At 49.6% G+C, this 18,784-nt stretch overlaps 1 protein-coding gene across 1 annotated transcript in view; it reads left to right on the forward strand.

Annotated features, from left to right (window-relative positions):
- LOC146063311 (calpain-8-like) overlaps positions 1–18,784 on the forward strand; it is a 142,944-nt gene that overhangs the window by 43,802 nt on the left and 80,358 nt on the right. Inside the window, exons 5-7 of the mRNA XM_083175579.1 lie at positions 12,386–12,551; positions 13,536–13,619; positions 13,707–13,792. Coding sequence (XP_083031705.1) covers positions 12,386–12,551; positions 13,536–13,619; positions 13,707–13,792 — 336 coding nt within the window. The remainder of the gene's footprint in view (positions 1–12,385; positions 12,552–13,535; positions 13,620–13,706; positions 13,793–18,784) is intronic.

Consider the following 18,784-nt stretch of genomic DNA (forward strand, 5'->3'; position numbering starts at 1 on the left):
TGAGACCCAGGACGGAAAGATAACACAAACTCGAACCTCGTGAAGAATAAGGCCCATCGGGCTAGTCTGGGGTTCAGACACTGGGCGTTCTGCAAATATAACAAGTTTTTATGGTCTGTGATGATGGATATAGGGAACTTAGCCCCTTCCAACAAGTACCGCCATTCTTCAAAGGCCAATTTAATGGCTAGTAATTCTTGTTCACCAATGGGGTAATTCATCTCGGCTGGCAGAAACTTCCTGGAGAAGAACCCACATGGGTGTAGGTGACCGTCCTCAGACTTCTGTGAAAGTACAGCTCCAACCCCAACAGAAGAGGCATCCACCTCCAGAATAAACGGGCGAGAACAATCAGGCTGTAGAAGAATTGGAGCTGAAGTAAATACACTTTTTAATTGCTGAAATGCAGCCACCGCTTCGGGAGACCACTTGGCAGGATTGGCTCCTTTGTGAGTCAACGCTGTGATGGGACAAATGATGGAAGAAAAATTTTTGATGAATTTCCTATAATAATTGGAAAAGCCAATGAAGCGTTGAACCGCCTTTAGGGTATGAGGTTGTGGCCAATCAAGAACTGCTTGCACTTTAGAAGGATCCATGCTTAACCCGGTACCTGAAATGATGTAACCAAGAAAAGGAACTGAAGACTTCTCAAATTCGCATTTCTCCAATTTACAGTATAGCTGGTTGGATCGCAATCGCTGTAACACTTCCTTCACGTGCTGACGGTGTTCCAGAATATTCTGAGAAAAAATAAGAATGTCATCGAGATAAACAACCACGGAATAATACAGTAAATCACGGAATAATTCGTTCATGAATTCTTGGAATACTGCTGGAGCATTGCTGAGACCAAACGGCATAACAAGGTACTCGTAGTGGCCGTCTCTAGTATTAAAAGCTGTCTTCCACTCATCGCCTGCTCGGATACGGATAAGGTTATAGGCTCCTCTGAGATCCAATTTAGTGAAGACTTTAGCCCCTTTGATTCGGTCAAACAACTCAGTCACCAAGGGTAACGGGTACTTATCTTTGACTGTTATGTTATTCAGTCCCCTATAATCAATACAGGGCCTCAGACCTCCATCTTTTTTTTTAACGAAAAAGAATCCGGCTCCTGCTGGAGACGTGGAAGGCCGGATGAAGCCTTTTAATAAGTTCTCTTTAATATACTGGGACATGGCTTCTGTCTCTGGCAAAGAAAGCGGATAGGTTCGGCCCTTTGGAGGCATTTTACCTGGAATAAGGTCGATGGGACAGTCCCAGCACCGATGTGGAGGTAATTTGTCGGCTGAACCTTTACAGAAGACGTCGGAGAAGGCTTGATAGGCTTGAGGAAGAAGATCAGGAGACGTAGGCGAGGTGGACTGGATGCGCACTAATTCGGGAAGACAGGTATGACGGCAGTTCGTACCCCAGGACAGGACCTCCATAGTACTCCAATTGATTCTTGGAGAATGCTGCTGGAGCCAAGGAAACCCCAACACTACAGGATGGTTCGCTTTAGGAATAATGAAAAAAGACAATTCTTCCTGATGCAACGCCCCAACTTGAATCTTGATGGGCAGAGTTCGATGAGTAATGGAGGCTTGAGGAATAAGGCTCCCATCTACGGCAGATAAATGGAGTGGCTGCGAAAGTTTCTGAGAGTCCAGGCCGTGATAGGACACAAACTGGGCTGAAATAAAATTGGCGGCTGCCCCAGAGTCCAGTAAAGCAGATACTACGAGTGACCCGTTGGGTAACACCACCTGTATGGACAGCAAAGAGTCGGACTTGATTGGAGAAGTTTCTACTCGTCCTAGGTTGGCCTCTCCGCAACCAACTAGGACCGGGAGTTTAACGGACGACGGGTACATTTGGCTAATAGATGACCAGATTCCCCACAGTACAAGCATAAATTCTGTCGCCGTCTTCTCTGGCGTTCTTCGGGAGTTAGGCGAGTATGATTGATCTGCATAGGCTCATCAGAAGAATTTGGAGGAGGAGTAGGCCCTAGGCGAGGAGAAACGGGAATAGACTTGCCTCGCTCTTGCCGGGATCTCTCTAGTTGACGCTCACGGAAACGGAGGTCCAACCTATTGCAGAGCGATATGACCTCACCCAGCGAGGTAGGAAGATCTCGGGTGGCTAACTCGTCCTTCATGCGTTCAGATAACCCTGCCAAGAAAGTGGAAATTAGCGCCTCCTCATTCCATTTCAGTTCAGATGCCACAGTTTGAAAGTGGATAACATATTGAGAAACGGAGCGGGAGCCTTGACGAATCCGCAGGATTTCTGAAGCAGCAGAAGATACTCGTCCCGGTTCGTCAAAAATTTTTCTGAATTGAGAAATAAAGTCGGAGTACTTGGAGAGCAGAGGATCATTTCTTTCCCAAAGTGGGGAGACCCAGTCCAATGCAGAATCTGATAATAAAGAGACAATGTAAGCCACTTTAACACGATCAGAAGGAAAGTTCATTGGTTGCAGGGAAAAATGTACTTCACATTGATTGATAAACCCCCGGCAGGTACGAGGGGTACCATTATACTTAGAAGGGGTAGACAATCGTAAAGACGGGGAGACAGTCTGTGACGGAGGATTTGAGGCTTGCCTTTGAGATATGCCTTGGAGGGCTTGAGTAACTTGCTGCTGGGATTCCTCCAGTGCTCGCAGCCGAGCGACCACATTTTGGAAGAACTCCTGGCTGGCGGACGGATCCATTGGGCCAGTGCTTACTGTCACGCTAGGGGTACCTTGTGGATCTGTCTGAGGCCTGGAGGTTGGGTGTTTGCGGCTTGAAGGAGACTGGAGAATAGCAGGTTTGATATAACTCTTTATTGTAGCACCAACATGAGAAGGCAAGACCATATATGAAACTGTAGATTGGGAAACCCAGTGAAGTACCTGGGCAACAACTGAAAGTCCAGAATGATGGGAGAGGTCCCAGAGTCTCTGTTAGCTTACTGGGGAACACAAAGACTGACTGTGGGGGCAGACGGCAATGGGCAGTAGACGTCGGAAGTCAGCGACATCCGATAACTGACAGCAGGTGCAGATGCAGACAGCAGGATGGAGAAGCGTCAGCGGCACGGAGGGCTGGCAGTAGATGCGGGTGCTGACAGCAGGATAGTGGGGCGTCAGCAGGCACAGAAGACTGGAAGTAGGTGCGGAGGCAGACAGCAGGATGGTGAGGCGTCAGCAGGCACGGAAGACTGGCAGTAGGTGCGGAGGCAGACAACAGGATGGTGAGGCGTCCGCAGGCACGGAAGACTGGCAGTAGGTGCGGAGGCAGACAGCAGGATGGTAAGGCGTCCGCAGGCACGGAAGACTGGCAGTAGGTGCAACTTGGACCACAGGCAGACGTGATGATGTGTCAACAGACACGCAGGACTGACGACAGGAGCAGCGGGTCGACAGCAGGAGTGGAGATGTGACAACAGGCACGCAGGGCTGGCAGCAGGTGCAACTGGTCGACAGCAGGAGTGGAGATGTGTCAACAGGCACGCAGGGCTGGCAACAGGTGCAGCTGGTCGACAGCAGGAGTGGAGATGTGTCAACAGACACGCAGGGCTGGCAACAGGTGCAGCTGGTAGACAGCAGGAGTGGAGATGTGTCAACAGACACGCATGGCTGTCAACAGGTGCAGCTGGTCGACAGCAGGAGTGGAGATGTGTCAACAGACACGCAGGGCTGGCAACAGGTGCAGCTGGTCGACAGCAGGAGTGGAGATGTGTCAACAGACACGCAGGGCTGGCAACAGGTGCAACTGGTCGACAGCAGGAGTGGAGATGTGTCAACAGACACGCAGGACTGGCAACAGGTGCAGCTGGTCGACAGCAGGAGTGGAGATGTGTCAACAGACACGCAGGACTGCAGCATGTGCAGAGGCTTGAGAGACTGTAGCAAACCTGAAAGGGCTGGAGGCAGAGTGCAATTGCAAAGTCCAGGGAACAGGTGTGACGCTGTAAGGGCTGGGAGCAGAATGCAAATGCAGGTATCCAGATATCAGGTGTTGAACTGCAGGTAACGAAGATAGGGATCAGGGATATCACAGGGCAAGGACAGGAGCTCAGGCTGAAGCTTCCTCCACAGGGATTGACAACAAAGCACTGGCGCTTGTATGCCCCAGAGGGCTCTGCTTTATCCCCCAGGGCAGATCTTGATTGGAGGAGCTGAACTGGGGTTCTGAACCATTGGCTGGCTACGACAACATGGCGGCGTCCGGACTGGAGACATACAACTTTGGCTAGCTCTCATGCTGGACGCGTGTGCCGCAGGCCCCAGAAGGATGGTCGCGGCCGGAAGACCTGGACGCCGCGCTCCCCGCCCTGCACCCGGACGGATGGCCCGCAGGCCCCGCCGCCGGAGATGAACAGGTGAGCGGCGCGTCCTAACCGCGGCCGTGACAACGCCTAAATCCTCCATCATTTGCACCAATGGATTATATCGGAAGTTACTCGTTTTTGGTCGACTTGGTTTATCTATCTGTGGATTTATTACCTCATTAAACCCCCCCCCCCCCTATAATTAAATTTGGTGTTTCCCTGCTTAATAATAATTGTGAAATGTGGGCAAAAAATAAGCTTTGTGCTTCGTTCGGTGCATAAATGTTCACAAGGGTATATTTTATATCATTAATTTGTACGTCTATTATCATATATCTTCCTTGTGTGTCTAATTTAGTGTCTTCTATTGTGTATATTAAGTGTTTCGCGAAGACGATTGCCACTCCACGTGTCTTATTGTGATAAGATGCTGCCAAGCATTCCCCTATCCGATTATTCTTTAAAGTGTTTTCTTCCCCCCTCTTCCAGTGTGTTTCCTGAATAAATAAAATATCGACTCCCAGTCTTTTAATATGTTGGGTAACTTTTTTACGTTTTACTGGGGTATTTAGGCCGTTAACGTTCCTCAATTGAAAAAGCTGCCGTAGCGCGGCGAAACGCGTCTTGAATAGGAATTCCTGTTGCCGCCATTGAGACAGTGGACCTGGAGGAACTTCTCATTCATTTGAGCTCCACGACATCCAATATACCCCGGTCCTTGTCACTACCTCAAAAGCACAACAGCGGAGTGTCCCTGAAGACGACACACAGCCACCATACCATCTTGCGGCACACGGCTGCTACAGTCACAGCAGAGCGCACGAGACCCACAAACAAGGCAGTCTCCGCCCGCCTCAGTGTTCAGCGGCTTGCACTTGGCTCGCTGGCCGGTGCAGCTGCTCTGCTACCATCCAACACTGTCAGGCGTGTGGCGGATTGGCGCATTCATCTACCCGAATGGGGATCTGCTGAAGACATCATATCGGCAAGTAAGACCTGCGGCTGTCGTCTTCATCGACACAAAAAGAGTTGACATCACCAACTCTGCAATTTTGGTTTGCTGCTACAAAGCCTTGTAAGGAACATCTTTTGTGGATTACAAAATCCCTGTTGGGAGACTCTCCAATATTCATTCACTCCCACAGAGCGCTGGTATTTTTACCTTTTAAATCGGGACATTAGTACCTGGCTTCATATGCGCATATGAGAAACACCTACCGGGACTTGGTAACTATATACCACATTGAATCAGCACTTTATTATTGCACATGTTTTTTAATCATTTTATGCTTATCTTATAATTAATTATTTTTTTCCTGTGTGTATATTCTGTGTCAAATTAGTTTTAATTCTGTATTTGATATGTCCATTCAATAAATTGTTGTATTTGTGTGCATAAGGCGCCCACTGGTATTTTTCTTCTCTCTTTTAACTTTTTGGGGGCGGCAACCCCCTCCCAGAGGGCAGCCACTTGCACACAGCATCAAAACACTAGCCCACAGCGCTCAAAGTATATTGTTTTCCGTTAACGTTCCAGGTAGCTATATTCAATTTCTCCTGTGTGCTCATTCTAGCTTATCCCAATTCCTGAATCTTCTCCCATTGGTATCTTTCTTATAATTATCTTTATTTTAGCTTTCTCATCCTGTTTATGTCTATGTATTTGAACCCAATTTCATACATAAGTTTTCCTTGTCTTTGTAACCTGTACCTCATTTTGATATTTCCTACACCATTTTTGCTTCAAATCCTTACTAATTTGCCTTCCCTTTTTTCCCCTGGGTTTTTTATTTTTACCTTCCCAGGTCTTTCTCCTAGGATTTTGTATTAATTTAACCCATTTCTGTCCCTTCCCAGGGTTCCCACCCCCACCCTCCAAACAACATTTGTCATAAATCTTTATTTCTACATCCATCTTTAAAACCAACAAGTACCTGGGTCTATTGACATCCCTTACCACCTTCTTCCTACTTTTTAATGGAGTATTTTTCCCCCATTTCTTACGTGATCTTAAAAAACAATTTTGCTTAGATTGGGTCCAAGAAGGTGTGAGTTTGCCCATCCTCTGTAACTTTAAGTTTTGCTGGGTATTGTAAGGTAAACCGTTTTTGGTTCTTAGTTAAAAATGTACAAATTGGAGTAAACTCTTTTCGTTTTTGTGTAACTATTGTGGAGTAGTCTTGAAACATCAAGATTGAGTCTCCTCCGATTGTCAATTGTCTTGATTTACGATAAGCCATTAGAATTTGTTCTTTTGCTTTGAAGTCCAGAAACCTCGCCAAAACTGGGCGTGGTCTCTGGCCCTCCTTTTCCACTCTTCTTGGGCCCAATCTATGAACCCTCTCAATACATGGGTTCAGTGCCTCCCTTGGTAGATTTAGGGCTGAAACTATTTTCTGGCCTATAAAGTCCTGGAGTTCTGAATCCTTAACCCCTTTTGGGATCCTTATCAAATGCAAATTGTTTCTTCTGCTTCTGTTCTCAATTTCGTCTATCTTCTCTATATGTTGTTGTATTTGTTTTGCGTGGGTTTCCACCTTATTTCCTAAAGAGTTTAGGGTGTCTTCTACGTCACTGATTCTTTGTTCTGCTTCCGTTACCCTACTTGACTGCTCCTCCATCTTAGTTAGTATTGTTTCTACCCTTTGGTTTATTAGCTCCAACTTAGCGTCAAGCTTTTCTTCTAATTTTTTTTCAATCATGGGTAGCAGTATTTTTTAAATCTCCTGAGCCACAGCCTCCACATTAAATGGGCCTGTTGTCTCGTTTGACTCATTATCTTTTGACGCTGGCCCTGGTGGGGTTGTTGTTACTTTGGATGCTGCTGTCTTATTTCTAACCATTATGGGGGTGGTATTGGCCCCTGATAACCTTTTTTGGTTTTTGGCTATATATTTGTCCATGCCCTGTTGGGCCTGGTTTAACCGTAGCCAGCGAGAAAGATATTTCCCTTTAACCTCTACAATGTTAATCTCTAAAACATAGACAGGGAAGTTAGGAAAAGGAGGACAAAAAACTATAACCTAAAGAGGGGAAAAAAAATTGCACATATAGTAATCACACGGGTAACTTTTTTTTTTCCAGGGCAAGGTCACTATAAATATCCATGAGTGTCTAGCCTTATGCTCTCTGGAATAGAGGGAAGGGAGGGTAAGAGAGCATTAAAAGTAGACAGGGAGGTTGGGAAAGAAAGGTAAAAAAACTATAACCAAAAAAGGGAAAGAAAAGGTTTGCACATGTAATAATCACACAGGTAGTTGTTTTCAGGACAAGGTTACTAAAAATGTCAACAAGTGTACAACCTTATGCTCTCTAAGGGAAAGGGAGGGTATGAGAGCAGCTTTAGCCTAAGAGAAAATCAAGAAGTGTAACACATCCAGCAAATCAGTTGGTTAGTAATTTTTGAGAAGGGATCTTAGAGTAGAGATCGGGCCGTAGTCTCTTAGCACAGTCCTTTAGGGATCATTCCGCTTTTCCTTGTGCCCCTCTCAAGTTCTTTTAAGGTCAGTCTCATGCAGGGGGGAGTCAGGAGGTACCAATACCCAAACAGATCCCCCAGTTTCTCAGGAGAGTCTTAATTATGTTTTTAATAATAAGTATCCTTTGTTCCGGGTCAGCTGGCCCATGCCCCAGCAAGCAGTCCCAATTTTAATGAACCCACTGTCCAAAGTCCAAATTTCTGCGCCCTTTGACCACTCGGTTTTCGGCTTCCCAAGGGGGGTTGCTTTAGTCAGTCGTTAGTCAGAGTCCGTGGTCGGTGTTTTTTTTTTTTTTTCCTCCCTTAATATTAACGGGTCATGCCTTGCTCGCAGTCTAGCCACAAATCAATAATATTTTGGGTTACGCTTATTGGCCTGTTCTGGCCTAGAAGGGGGAGGGACGGAAAAGCAAACTTATAATAGCTCTAAAGAAAAACTCTTAACTTAAGCCAGTAACCGTTCGGGTATAACAAGAGGGGTATAGATAGATGTCAGGGCTCCTAATTGTCCTGGCCTGTTTAAGACCTGTATATTCCTACTGGGAGCTGTTTACGCCCTTGACTTAGAGGTTTAGGGGTCACAGCCCGCAGGAGTTCCACATTACTCCCTGGCTCCGTGGCCCTCCGTTATTAGTAAGGAATTGAGAGTGTCTTTATATTAAAGAGTCTTGGTGTTCCCAGTTGCTACAACCTGCAGGGACAAATGAATGCCCCCCGGCTCTGCAGCTAAGGAGCTTGTAAGCAATTAACCATCATCAGGAGGGAGATATCTTATGTTTTGGGGCCCCAACTGGGTTATATAATACACCAGCAGTTTGCAGTTGGTCACAGTTTATCAGGGAGCCAAGAAAAGTACCTGGTTGGTGAGTGGGGTTTAGGGTTTTCTCCTTATGATTTATTTCGCTTGAAGCAGCCACACTCACCCCTTTCTGCAGGCTGGCCCGGCACCTTTCGAGCTGACCCCTGAATCGCTTCCAGCTTGCTCCTTCACCAGTTAGCCTCCTCTTGCTTCCCTGTCTCTGGCAGCACTGTAGTCCGCGGCGCCTCTCACTCGCCGCTGTTCGCCGGGAGCTGCAGCTGGGACTCTGTACGACACTTGTGCTGGCAGCGCCTCTCATGCGCCCCCAGTCTCTTGCCGGCTGTGCCACAGAAATCTTAAGACTAGCTATTCATTTTTGACAGGTCTCCAACTCTCTACAACAACTGCGATCACAGTACTACATTCACCTCTCCTGAGACAGCTGCATCACACCTCAGCCAGCTACCCATCATACTCCACGAAACCAGGGCCGTAACTAGGGGGGGCTGGCGGGCCACACGCACCGGGCGCTGGAGGGGCGCTAGTGTGAGGTCCTGGCAGCGGGGTCGGGCAGCGGGGTCCCGGGGACAGGCAGCGGGGGTCCGGGGACTGGTGGGTTATCTCTGGCTCCTAGCGGGGTCCCAGGGACGGGCAGCGGGGGTCCGGGGACTGGTGGGTTAACTCCGGCTCCTAGCGCTGCCGGGCGGTGGGCGGGAAGCAGGTTTTGAAAAGACTTGCCGGACGCTGATTGGTTGAATTCAGTCAATCAGCATCCGGCAAGTCTTTTCAAAGTCATCAGCTCTTCCCGCCGCCAGGCAGCTAGCGCTAGGAGACGGAGTGAGTGAAGGCTGCCGATACACCAGTCCCTGGATCCCTGGACGCTGCCTACCCCCGCTGGCTGCACACAGGTATGTTGGCAGCGAGGGTCCAGGGACTGGTGTAGCTGCAGCTTTCACTCACTCGTCACTATGTCTCCTTGCGCTATTTGCCTGGCGGCGGGAAGCGCTAATGATTTTGAAAAGACTTGCCGGACGCTGATTGGCTGAATTCAGCCAATCAGCGTCCGGCAAGTCTTTTCAAAATCTGCTTCCCACCCACCCCCTGGCAGCGCTAGGAGCCGGAGTTAACCTACTCCAGTCCCCGGACCCCAGCTGCCTGTCCCCAAGGCAGTCATTTGGTGTGTTTTTTGGGGGCGGGAAACCAAATGACTGGCGCCCCGGGCGCCGAAACACCTAGTTTCGGCCCTGACGAAACTTACAAAACTCTCATGTAAAGTAGCAGTCAGCGTCATACAGTACATGACCTCCTCACATATAAGACTATCTACCATTTCTATGGTAATGCCCTGGACACTACCAGACATACATATTTTAAATCTCTCATCTCTGACATATCTGCCATCCAGTTAGAGTGCTTCTTTTCACAGCTGACTTTAGCAACCAATCAGTGACCTGCAATTCCTTTGTAAGGATTGGGCTGACAGCCAGTCCATGCCAGAGCAATAGGTCACAAACCCAGTGGTGTCACTAGGCGGGTGCGGGGGTGTGGTCAACACCTGGGTGTCACCCTTCAGTGGGATGACAACAAAAAAAGCAGCACATAGCCCACATCCCTGTTCTGCTCCCCCCCCCCCCCCCCCCCCCCCCGATGGCAATTAGCATCCACAACCCACTGACTGTCACACTGCAGTGAATCATGCTGCCACAAGTAGGGAGACTCACTGTGTGGGGGTGCGGGTTGACACCAGCCCTAGTTATGCCTCAGAAAACCTGACTAGTAAGCTCCAGTTTGCAGCTTGAAATTTGGCTTATCCCTAGCTACTGCCTATTAAAAATTCCATAGTTCCATGGATTCTGCATTTCTAGCACCATCCAAGTTCTACCGGCATCCTGCACCTCCAGCCAACTCCAACACTATTACACATGCCCCACAATGCTCCCTCCCTAAGTCCACCTGATTTAGACCCGTATGCAGATGTTCAAAAATTACAGATCGCAGTTTAAGTTCAGATGGGGGTGTTGACAATGTGACAGGGGTGGCGGCGCAGTGTTGTGAGGGCGGGATGCAGCATTTTCTGGGAGACCACTGGAAAACGCAGAGGTGTTCTGTTTGTTCTGGCGGGGTGAGAGAGATTCGGCGGCTGTGTGACATCACATGCTGCCGCTGCAGACCATAAACATGGCTGGGCTGTGCCTTAGCAGCTCAGCTAGGGAGCTACTTTCACTGGAGTACTGCCTACCTCCTGCACCCCAACTATCTGATTGATATCCAGTGTGAAATGGCGCCTGAGTCACCGGGTTATGGGTCTTAGGGTGAACAGTAATAAGGACGACAGTTAATTGGTCGGGTTGGGATCATTTGGCCTATTGCATTATGGTAGAAAGTCATTAGGTCGAATCCATTAAGTCGACATGCTAAAAGGTCGACATGACTCTAGGTCGACATGGGAAAAGGTCGACATGATTCTAGGTCGAAAGGTCATTAGTTCGACAGGTCATTAGTTCGACAAGGTCATTAGTTCGACATTGTCTATGTCGACATTCACAAGGTCGACATGGGGTTTTTCACTGTTTTTTTACCTGAATGTCAACACAGTCGACATGGACACAGTTTAAAGTGCACTGCATCCCCTCGCAGCGCTCGCTGCGCTCGCTATGCGTCGGGCACGGTGCCTCGCTACGCTCGGCACACTATTTTGTTCTCCCACCACGCCCTAGTGGATGGTAGGGCATGAAATACCACCTGTCGGCACATGTTGGCTCAAAAAACAGTGAAAAACTCCATGTCGACCTTGTGAATGTCGACATAGACAATGTCGAACTAATGACCTTGTCGAACTAATGACCTGTCGAACTAATGACCTTTCGAACTAGCATCATGTCGACCTTTTCCCATGTCGACCTAGAGTCATGTCGACCTTTTAGCATGTCGACCTAATGGATTCGACCTAATGACTGTCGACCATAATGCAGTAGACCAAATGACCGCATCCCAATTGGTCGATGTGAGTTTTTCTGTTGCCTATGTTAATATAGGTCAACATGGTCACCGTATAAGTGTACCGCGTCCCCATGCATGCTTCGGGCACGGCGCCTCATTACATTAGTTGCAGTATTATAATCTAACTCTATGTTGACTTGGATTGTAAAGTTTGAAAAAATATCTTTTTTTTTTAAAAAATTACGAAAAACTCATGTCGACATTTTACATGTTGACCGATTGCTTGTGTCGACCATTTGACCATGTTGACCTAAGGTATGTCGACCCTTTTCATGTGTTGACCTATGGCCTGTCGTCCTCCCGTGGAGGGAGTTATACTATCGCTATGGGCCCTACACACGCGCAACACACACGCACAGCAATGTCTGGTTCACTTCTAAACAATCTAGTTAAATCAAGTCAGATCGCTTAGAAAATAACCCTTTAACGTCTGTGGGCCCCATCAGGTCCTCTACATTTCTCTATTCCACATCTCTTGACCTTTCTGCCATTCCATCTTAGATGTCATCTCACCACCTCAAAATATTTCCATCAATAAAATCTCATTAAGCTAATTTGCCGTCAGTGTCCAATCACTTTTTCTGTATAGTGTAGCACATCCTTGTGTATCAACGGTTATTTCCCTATAGATGGTAATCTTGCGAGCAGGGCCCTCCTACCTCTGTCTGTTCATACCCAGCTTTGTTTTATCGCTGTTGTTTCCAATTGTAAAGCCCAACAGAATATATAAAAACTGCTAGTGAATGAATGGAATTTTCATCACTCCCTCCCCTGACTCTAGAACTTGTATTTCCCCACAGGGTCAATGGATCCTATGAAGCCTTGAAGGGTGGTCAACCAGTAGAGGCTTTGGAGGATTTCACTGGTGGCGTTGGTGAAACGTATAAAATGAAGACACCACCCACAGATCTGTTCCAGATCATCCAGAAAGCGGTGGAGGCACGGTCCTTGGTCACCAGCAACTCAGTAAGTGACTCATTGCACTCAATACCCCCTAATTCTCAGATTGCTTATGGTTTCCCTGAATATTACTAGGAATGGATGAAAGCGGGTAAAAAAAATCTTCCAGGTCACATTCACATATGCACTTGCTTATGCGGGCTCCTTGACCAGATCCTGGAGACTGCGATCTCGCTGGGTACACACGTTGTCTAGTGTGTACCCAGCTAAAGGCTTACACAATACAACAGCATTACAGAAGGGGTTTCAATGCACTCTGGGGGAAATTCAGGACCGCTCGCTAAGCCGCAGTCGTTGGGGGAAATTTACTAAGATAATGAAACAAGGCTGATGTCCGGTATGACCGCATACGACTGGCTATGGCCGTATTTTCAGGATTCCTATTTCCCGCTGGAGTTGGCGGTCGTATTTTTTTATATTTTTATTTGTATTTGGCATCCGTTTATGCGGACCGACAACAAAAATAGGAATCGGCAGCCTGCACGGATTAAATAAATAATTTTTAAAAAGGTTGTCCCCTCCACGGCATCTACCAGCCCCAGAATTTCTAAAACCAGCACCAGGCTCAAGGGCCAGTCCTGGTTCCCAAAATATAGGGGACAAGATTAATAGGGGCCCCCTGTATTTTGAGAACCAGCACTGGGCCCAACCACCCAGCAGGATAATTCCACAGCCCGGGGACACTTATTTTATAAGGCCCCACGGCCAAAGCATTATCCCCCTGAATAGTCAGCCAGGGCAAGGACCTTGTGGTAGTGCCCCCCCCCCAATTAAGGAGTATCCCCCTCCAGAATTAGCCCTGCTCAGGCTGAAGCCTGTGGCTGTCCCTTGTGCCCCTGGGCGGTGTGCACCCGGCTGATACTTTAAGTGTATACATAAGAATAAACCTATTGTAGATTGTTGTGGAACTAAAAGCACCACATGTAGGGACTTGGTTATTTCCCCATTACATTTTATTTTTGGTAATTAATCCATTGTCATTTATCCTAGGAACCTTCCGAGGATGCAGGAGAGCTTGTGGGGAGCACCAATGTGGTGAAGAACCATGCGTACACAGTGACCGGGGCGGAGGAGGTAAGTGTCCATGTCGCTGCTCAGTAGTCACCAGACCTCTCTGACTGGGGGGAATGCAAGTGATCATCTCGGGTCTGTGACTCACAGGTCGACTATCGCGGAGGTAAAGTCCAGATCATCAGACTGAGGAATCCTTGGGGCTACAAAGAGTGGAACGGAGCCTGGAGCGATAAGTACGTACTGAATATATATCATTATTTTGGGTTTATTTAGTGCAAAGGCAGCCAATCATTGCAGCAGAATGCTCTGCCAGTCATAGGAGAAAGGCAGGTCCACCCCCTTCACACACACAAAAAAATAACACGATGGGTAACAATTCATATTATACAGCTAACTCTATCAGTTATAAATGTGTTTAGAAAGCGTGCAAGAGTCAGTAAAGTTGAAGCCATCAGTGGGATTGCTACAATACCATGGAATATAATGGAATGACCAGGTGTGTTTAAGGTAGGCTGTTATAGACCCCCTTTTCCCTGAGAGAGAGAGAGAGAGAGGCATTTCCTTCTATCTTCACCTAGTGGGTGATGGCCTGTACACTTGCTTGCATGGCTGCTGCCCATCCAGGGCTCCCACAGCATCTTCTATCTTCAGGAGCTATTCAATGCTTCTCCTCCCCATTGGACTGCCTCTCTGGCTCCTGCAGAAGCTAATATTAACTGCTGCAAGGTGGTGTGGCTATGATAAGGTGCTAATAACTCATGAGCCCCACCCTCTACGACCAGAGGCTGAGTTGCAGGGGCATAGGGAGGGCGGAGCCGGCAGAGCACAAGCTCCGGCGCCGGGAGATCAAAGGGCGCCGGAGCCGTGCACCACAAACTGTGCCGCCGGCTCCCCCACCCTGCTCGCTCACACCCTCCCCCGCCCGACTGCGGAACTTTACTGGCAGAGAGCGGCAGCAGCTGGATCTCTCGGTGAGCCCAGCGGCTCCCGGGTGTCAGGTGACGGAGTTGTCCCAGCAGCCGCAGTCCGGCCGCTGTCAGTGCTGCTGGCTGAAGGCGGCTGCTGTCAGTGCTGCTGAGGGTGACGGCCACCTGTACTTCTCCCTGTCTCAAAAAAACAAGCAAGCAATCACGCACAAGGCATGTGAGCAGCGCTTTATAAATTTAAACCAGTTGATTGGAAAAATAAATAAATATTTTACTGCAATAAATAATAATACAAAAACAATATACAATGGATGCACAATAAAAGGCTTATATTAAAATTACGCCACAGGATAATGCATGGAATGTAAATTAGCCCAGGGGATCAAGGGAATATTGGGTGGGTGAGTCACAGGTAAGTGCACTTTATAGATTTTGGGGGTGACCTTTGGATCCAGGAAAATCCACTTTTATAACAGACGATGTTAATCCTCACCATTTGTCACGATATATTGTGGGTCGTGTGGAGGAAGAAATACACCGTAGGCTTCCGCTTTTCCACTGATATTGTGCCCTGAAACGTGTTAGGTGGACAGCCCTATTCCTTCACGCCCAGGACCCCAAAAACGCATACCATCTTGCCCAGTGTGGAATCTTGGATACCGGGTACCCCCTTGTCACTTATTTACTATTGTGTGGCGGACACTGCTACCAAATCCCCCAGTGGCTTATTCCATCCAGCCAACACAGTGGGAGGACCGTGTGAGCAGAAGCCCCGTTTTCAGTGACATTCCATCTCCTGGCAGACACCGCATCCTGTACCACCCTGGTGGCTATTATCCAATATAGCCCACCAGGGCACAATATCAGTGGAAAAGCGGAAGCCTACGGTGTATTTCTTCCTCCACACGACCCACAATATATCGTGACAAATGATGAGGATTAACATCGTCTGTTATAAAAGTGGATTTTCCTGGATCCAAAGGTCACCCCCAAAATCTGTAAAGTGCACTTACCTGTGACTCACCCACCCAATATTCCCTTGATCCCCTGGGCTAATTTACATTCCATGCATTATCCTGTGGCGTGATTTTAATATAAGCCTTTTATTGTGTACCTATTGTGCATCCATTGTATATTGTTTTTGTATTATTATTTATTGCAGTAAAATATTTATTTATTTTTCCAATCAACTGGTTTAAATTTATTAAGCGCTGCTCACATGCCTTGTGCTTGCTTGTTTTCTTTGTTCCATGTGGGGATTGACTACCCCCCCCCCCCCCCGCCCCCATTTTGAGCAGCTGCTTTAATAAGAAATACAGCTACTTCCATAGCGCCTGGTTCCTTTTCCCTGTGAAAAGTTTTCCTCTTCTCCCTGTCTCAGCTGCACTGGCTGCCACCCCCATCCATCTCTCAGCTGCTCCCCGCTGCCGCCTCCTCCCCCTCTCTCCATCCCGCCCTCCAGCACCGCTGCTGCTGCCATCCTCTCCCTCCATCTCTGTCCGGCTCCCCCTACCTGCCCATGCGGCCGCAGGGACATCCATGCCTGCACCATGATGACAGGCATCACTTCATGCAGCCTCCTTCTCCAATGCCTACCGGTTTGGGGGCTGCGGCCTCCACTTCACCACTCTGGCCGAGCTCATCGAGGACAACCATATCAGTGAGTACCCGCTATTCCCACACCCACCTATCACAATGCTATGCCAGAGGTGGGGGCAGACTATAACATTGCCCAGTGAGCCCACGCTCAGGACTGCAGCCATGCTCTCATTAGCTTTGCCCCTGTAATAGCAGCATGCCATGCTGGGGATACACCATATGGGGTGCATGCTTGCACTGAGGACATGAGCTGGGCATGGTGCCAGCCCCAGCATCACATAGGCTCACCTACCCAGCCACCACTTTTGGCCAGGGAACATGCACCACTGCAAGTAGTGCCCCTCTCTGCACACCCTGCTGCTGCTTAGGTGCAGTGTCTGGCCCTTGGGTGGGGGATCAATGATGCTGCAGCCACCCCTGCCCAGATGCACATGCCATGCCAGCAGGATGATGGGCATATGTATACACATATATCAATAGAGCTAGTGGGGGGCTCAGCTGCGTGCTCTGTGCAGCACTATATCCACCGTGGTGCTGCCAGTAGTGTTGGACTGGCACCCTGTGGCCAGTAGTGTTAGAACGGCACCTGGTGGCCAGTAGTGTTAGAATGGCACCCTGTGGCCGGTGGTGTTAGAATGGCACGCTGTGGCCAGTGGTGTTAGAATGGCACCCTGTGGCCAGTGGTGTTGGGATGGCACCCTGTGGCTAGTAGTGTTGGACCGGCACCCTGTGGCCAGTAGCGTTGCTTCAGTGTTTCTTGCATTTGAAGCGCCCAAAGGAATTTCTAGTCACAAATCCAGCAGTGTGTCAGCCGCTCGGAGCGTCTGAGCAGCTCGCTAATTTCTTCTGCCTGCAGCTCTGCCACCTCACATGACCGCATGCTCGCAGGCGGATCAGGAGCAGAGCGGCAGTAGGCCATATTTTGGCACTTATTTTGAACTTTTAAATTTTGTTCTAAAGAATTCTTATTCTATAATATACATACTTCCATCAGTTTTAATCTCTTATATATTTGGCTACATCTGTCACTCAAAGTGTGTCTGACTCTCTAACGCTGGGTGGAGCCTCTGACTCACATGACTGACTCACATGACAGAGAACCAGCCCAGTGAGCCCTCTGCCTCCCTATGTTAACCAGCAAAGACACAGCTACTCACCAGACACACCAGGTGAGCGCCCCCCGCCGCCCCCCCTCCCGTGATTCACGGCACACACACCCCCGCGACTCCCCCTCCCACGATTTGCGGCACCCCCCGTGAAACCCTCGCGATTCGCGGCACCCCCCGCGATTCGCAACCCCCCCTCCCGCGATTCTTCACAAAAACCTCCCCCCCGCCTCCCCCTCCCGCTATTCGTGGAACACCCCCCCCCACTACCCCCCCTCCCGCGATTCGCGGGGCCACTCCCACGATTCGCGCGCTCCCTTATCCCGCGAACCCCCTTACTGCAATTCACGGCCCCCCCCCACACACACGATTTGTGGCAACCCCAGCCCCCACGACCCCCCCCCTCCAGCAATTCGGGGCACCCCACCACCCCCCCGCGACCCCCCCTCCTCCCGCGTCCCCCCCTTCCGCGATTCGCTGCAAACTCCCGCGCCCATCGCCCCTGCACCACCCGCGACCCTCCCGCGATTCTTGGCACCCCCCCCTGACCCCCCCTCCCGTGATTCGCGGCAAAACCCCGGCCCTGCGACCCCCCCTCCCGCGATTCGCTGCAACCCCCGCGCCCCCCCCCACCCGCAATTCACAGCACCCACCCCGCGACCCCCCCTCACGCAATTCATGGCACACTCCCCCCCGCGACCCCCCCTCACGCGGACACCCCCCCTCAGCCGCCGCGATTCAGAGCAACCCGAGGATCAAATGGTGCATGCAAAACACTGACACGGCTATGGCCGACGATGAAAAATGTTGACATTAGATTTTGAAGATCTATTTTTCATTTTAAGAATATTTTCATATTCATTCTCATGTGTCGACATGGTCACCAATGAAGTGCCACACTTATGTCAAAATTTAATGTGTTGACCTTTCTGTGTTGATTTTTTCTTGTGGCGATTTGCGGCACCCCAGCGACCCCCTCCCGCATTTCGCGGTACCCCCCCGCGCGACCCCCCCTCCAGCAATTCGCGTCACCCCACCCCCCACGACCCCCCCTCCAGCAATTCGTGTCACCCCACCCCCCACGACCCCCCCTCCCGCAATTCGCGGCACCCCCGCGACCCCCCACCCACGCAATTCGCAGACACCCCCCACCTCCCTCCCCCCTCCCATTCACGGTAACCCCACAATTAAATGGCACATGCAAAACACTGACATGGCTATGGTCGACAATGAAAAAGGTTGACTTGAGTTTTTGAAGATTTATTTTTCACTTTTTGAATGTTTTCATATTCATTCTCATGTGTCGACATGGACACCAATAAAGTGCCACACTTATGTCAACATTTGTTGACCTTTCTGTGTTGATTTTTTTCTTGTGGCGATTCGCGGCACCCCACGCGACCCCCCTCCCATGATTCGCAGCACACCCCCCGCATTTCGCGGAACCCTCCACGACTCCGGCGATTCGTGGCCCCACCCTGTGACACCCCCCCTCCTGCGATTCACAGCACCCCGCGACCCCCCCTCCCATGATTCACGCCAACCCCCCGGGCCCCCCCTCCCGCGGTTCGCGGTACCCCTGCGACCCCCCCCT

Source organism: Crinia signifera, chromosome 3 (genome assembly GCF_055691185.1).
Source record: "Crinia signifera chromosome 3, ASM5569118v1, whole genome shotgun sequence".
NCBI classification, from domain to species: Eukaryota; Metazoa; Chordata; class Amphibia; order Anura; family Myobatrachidae; genus Crinia; species Crinia signifera.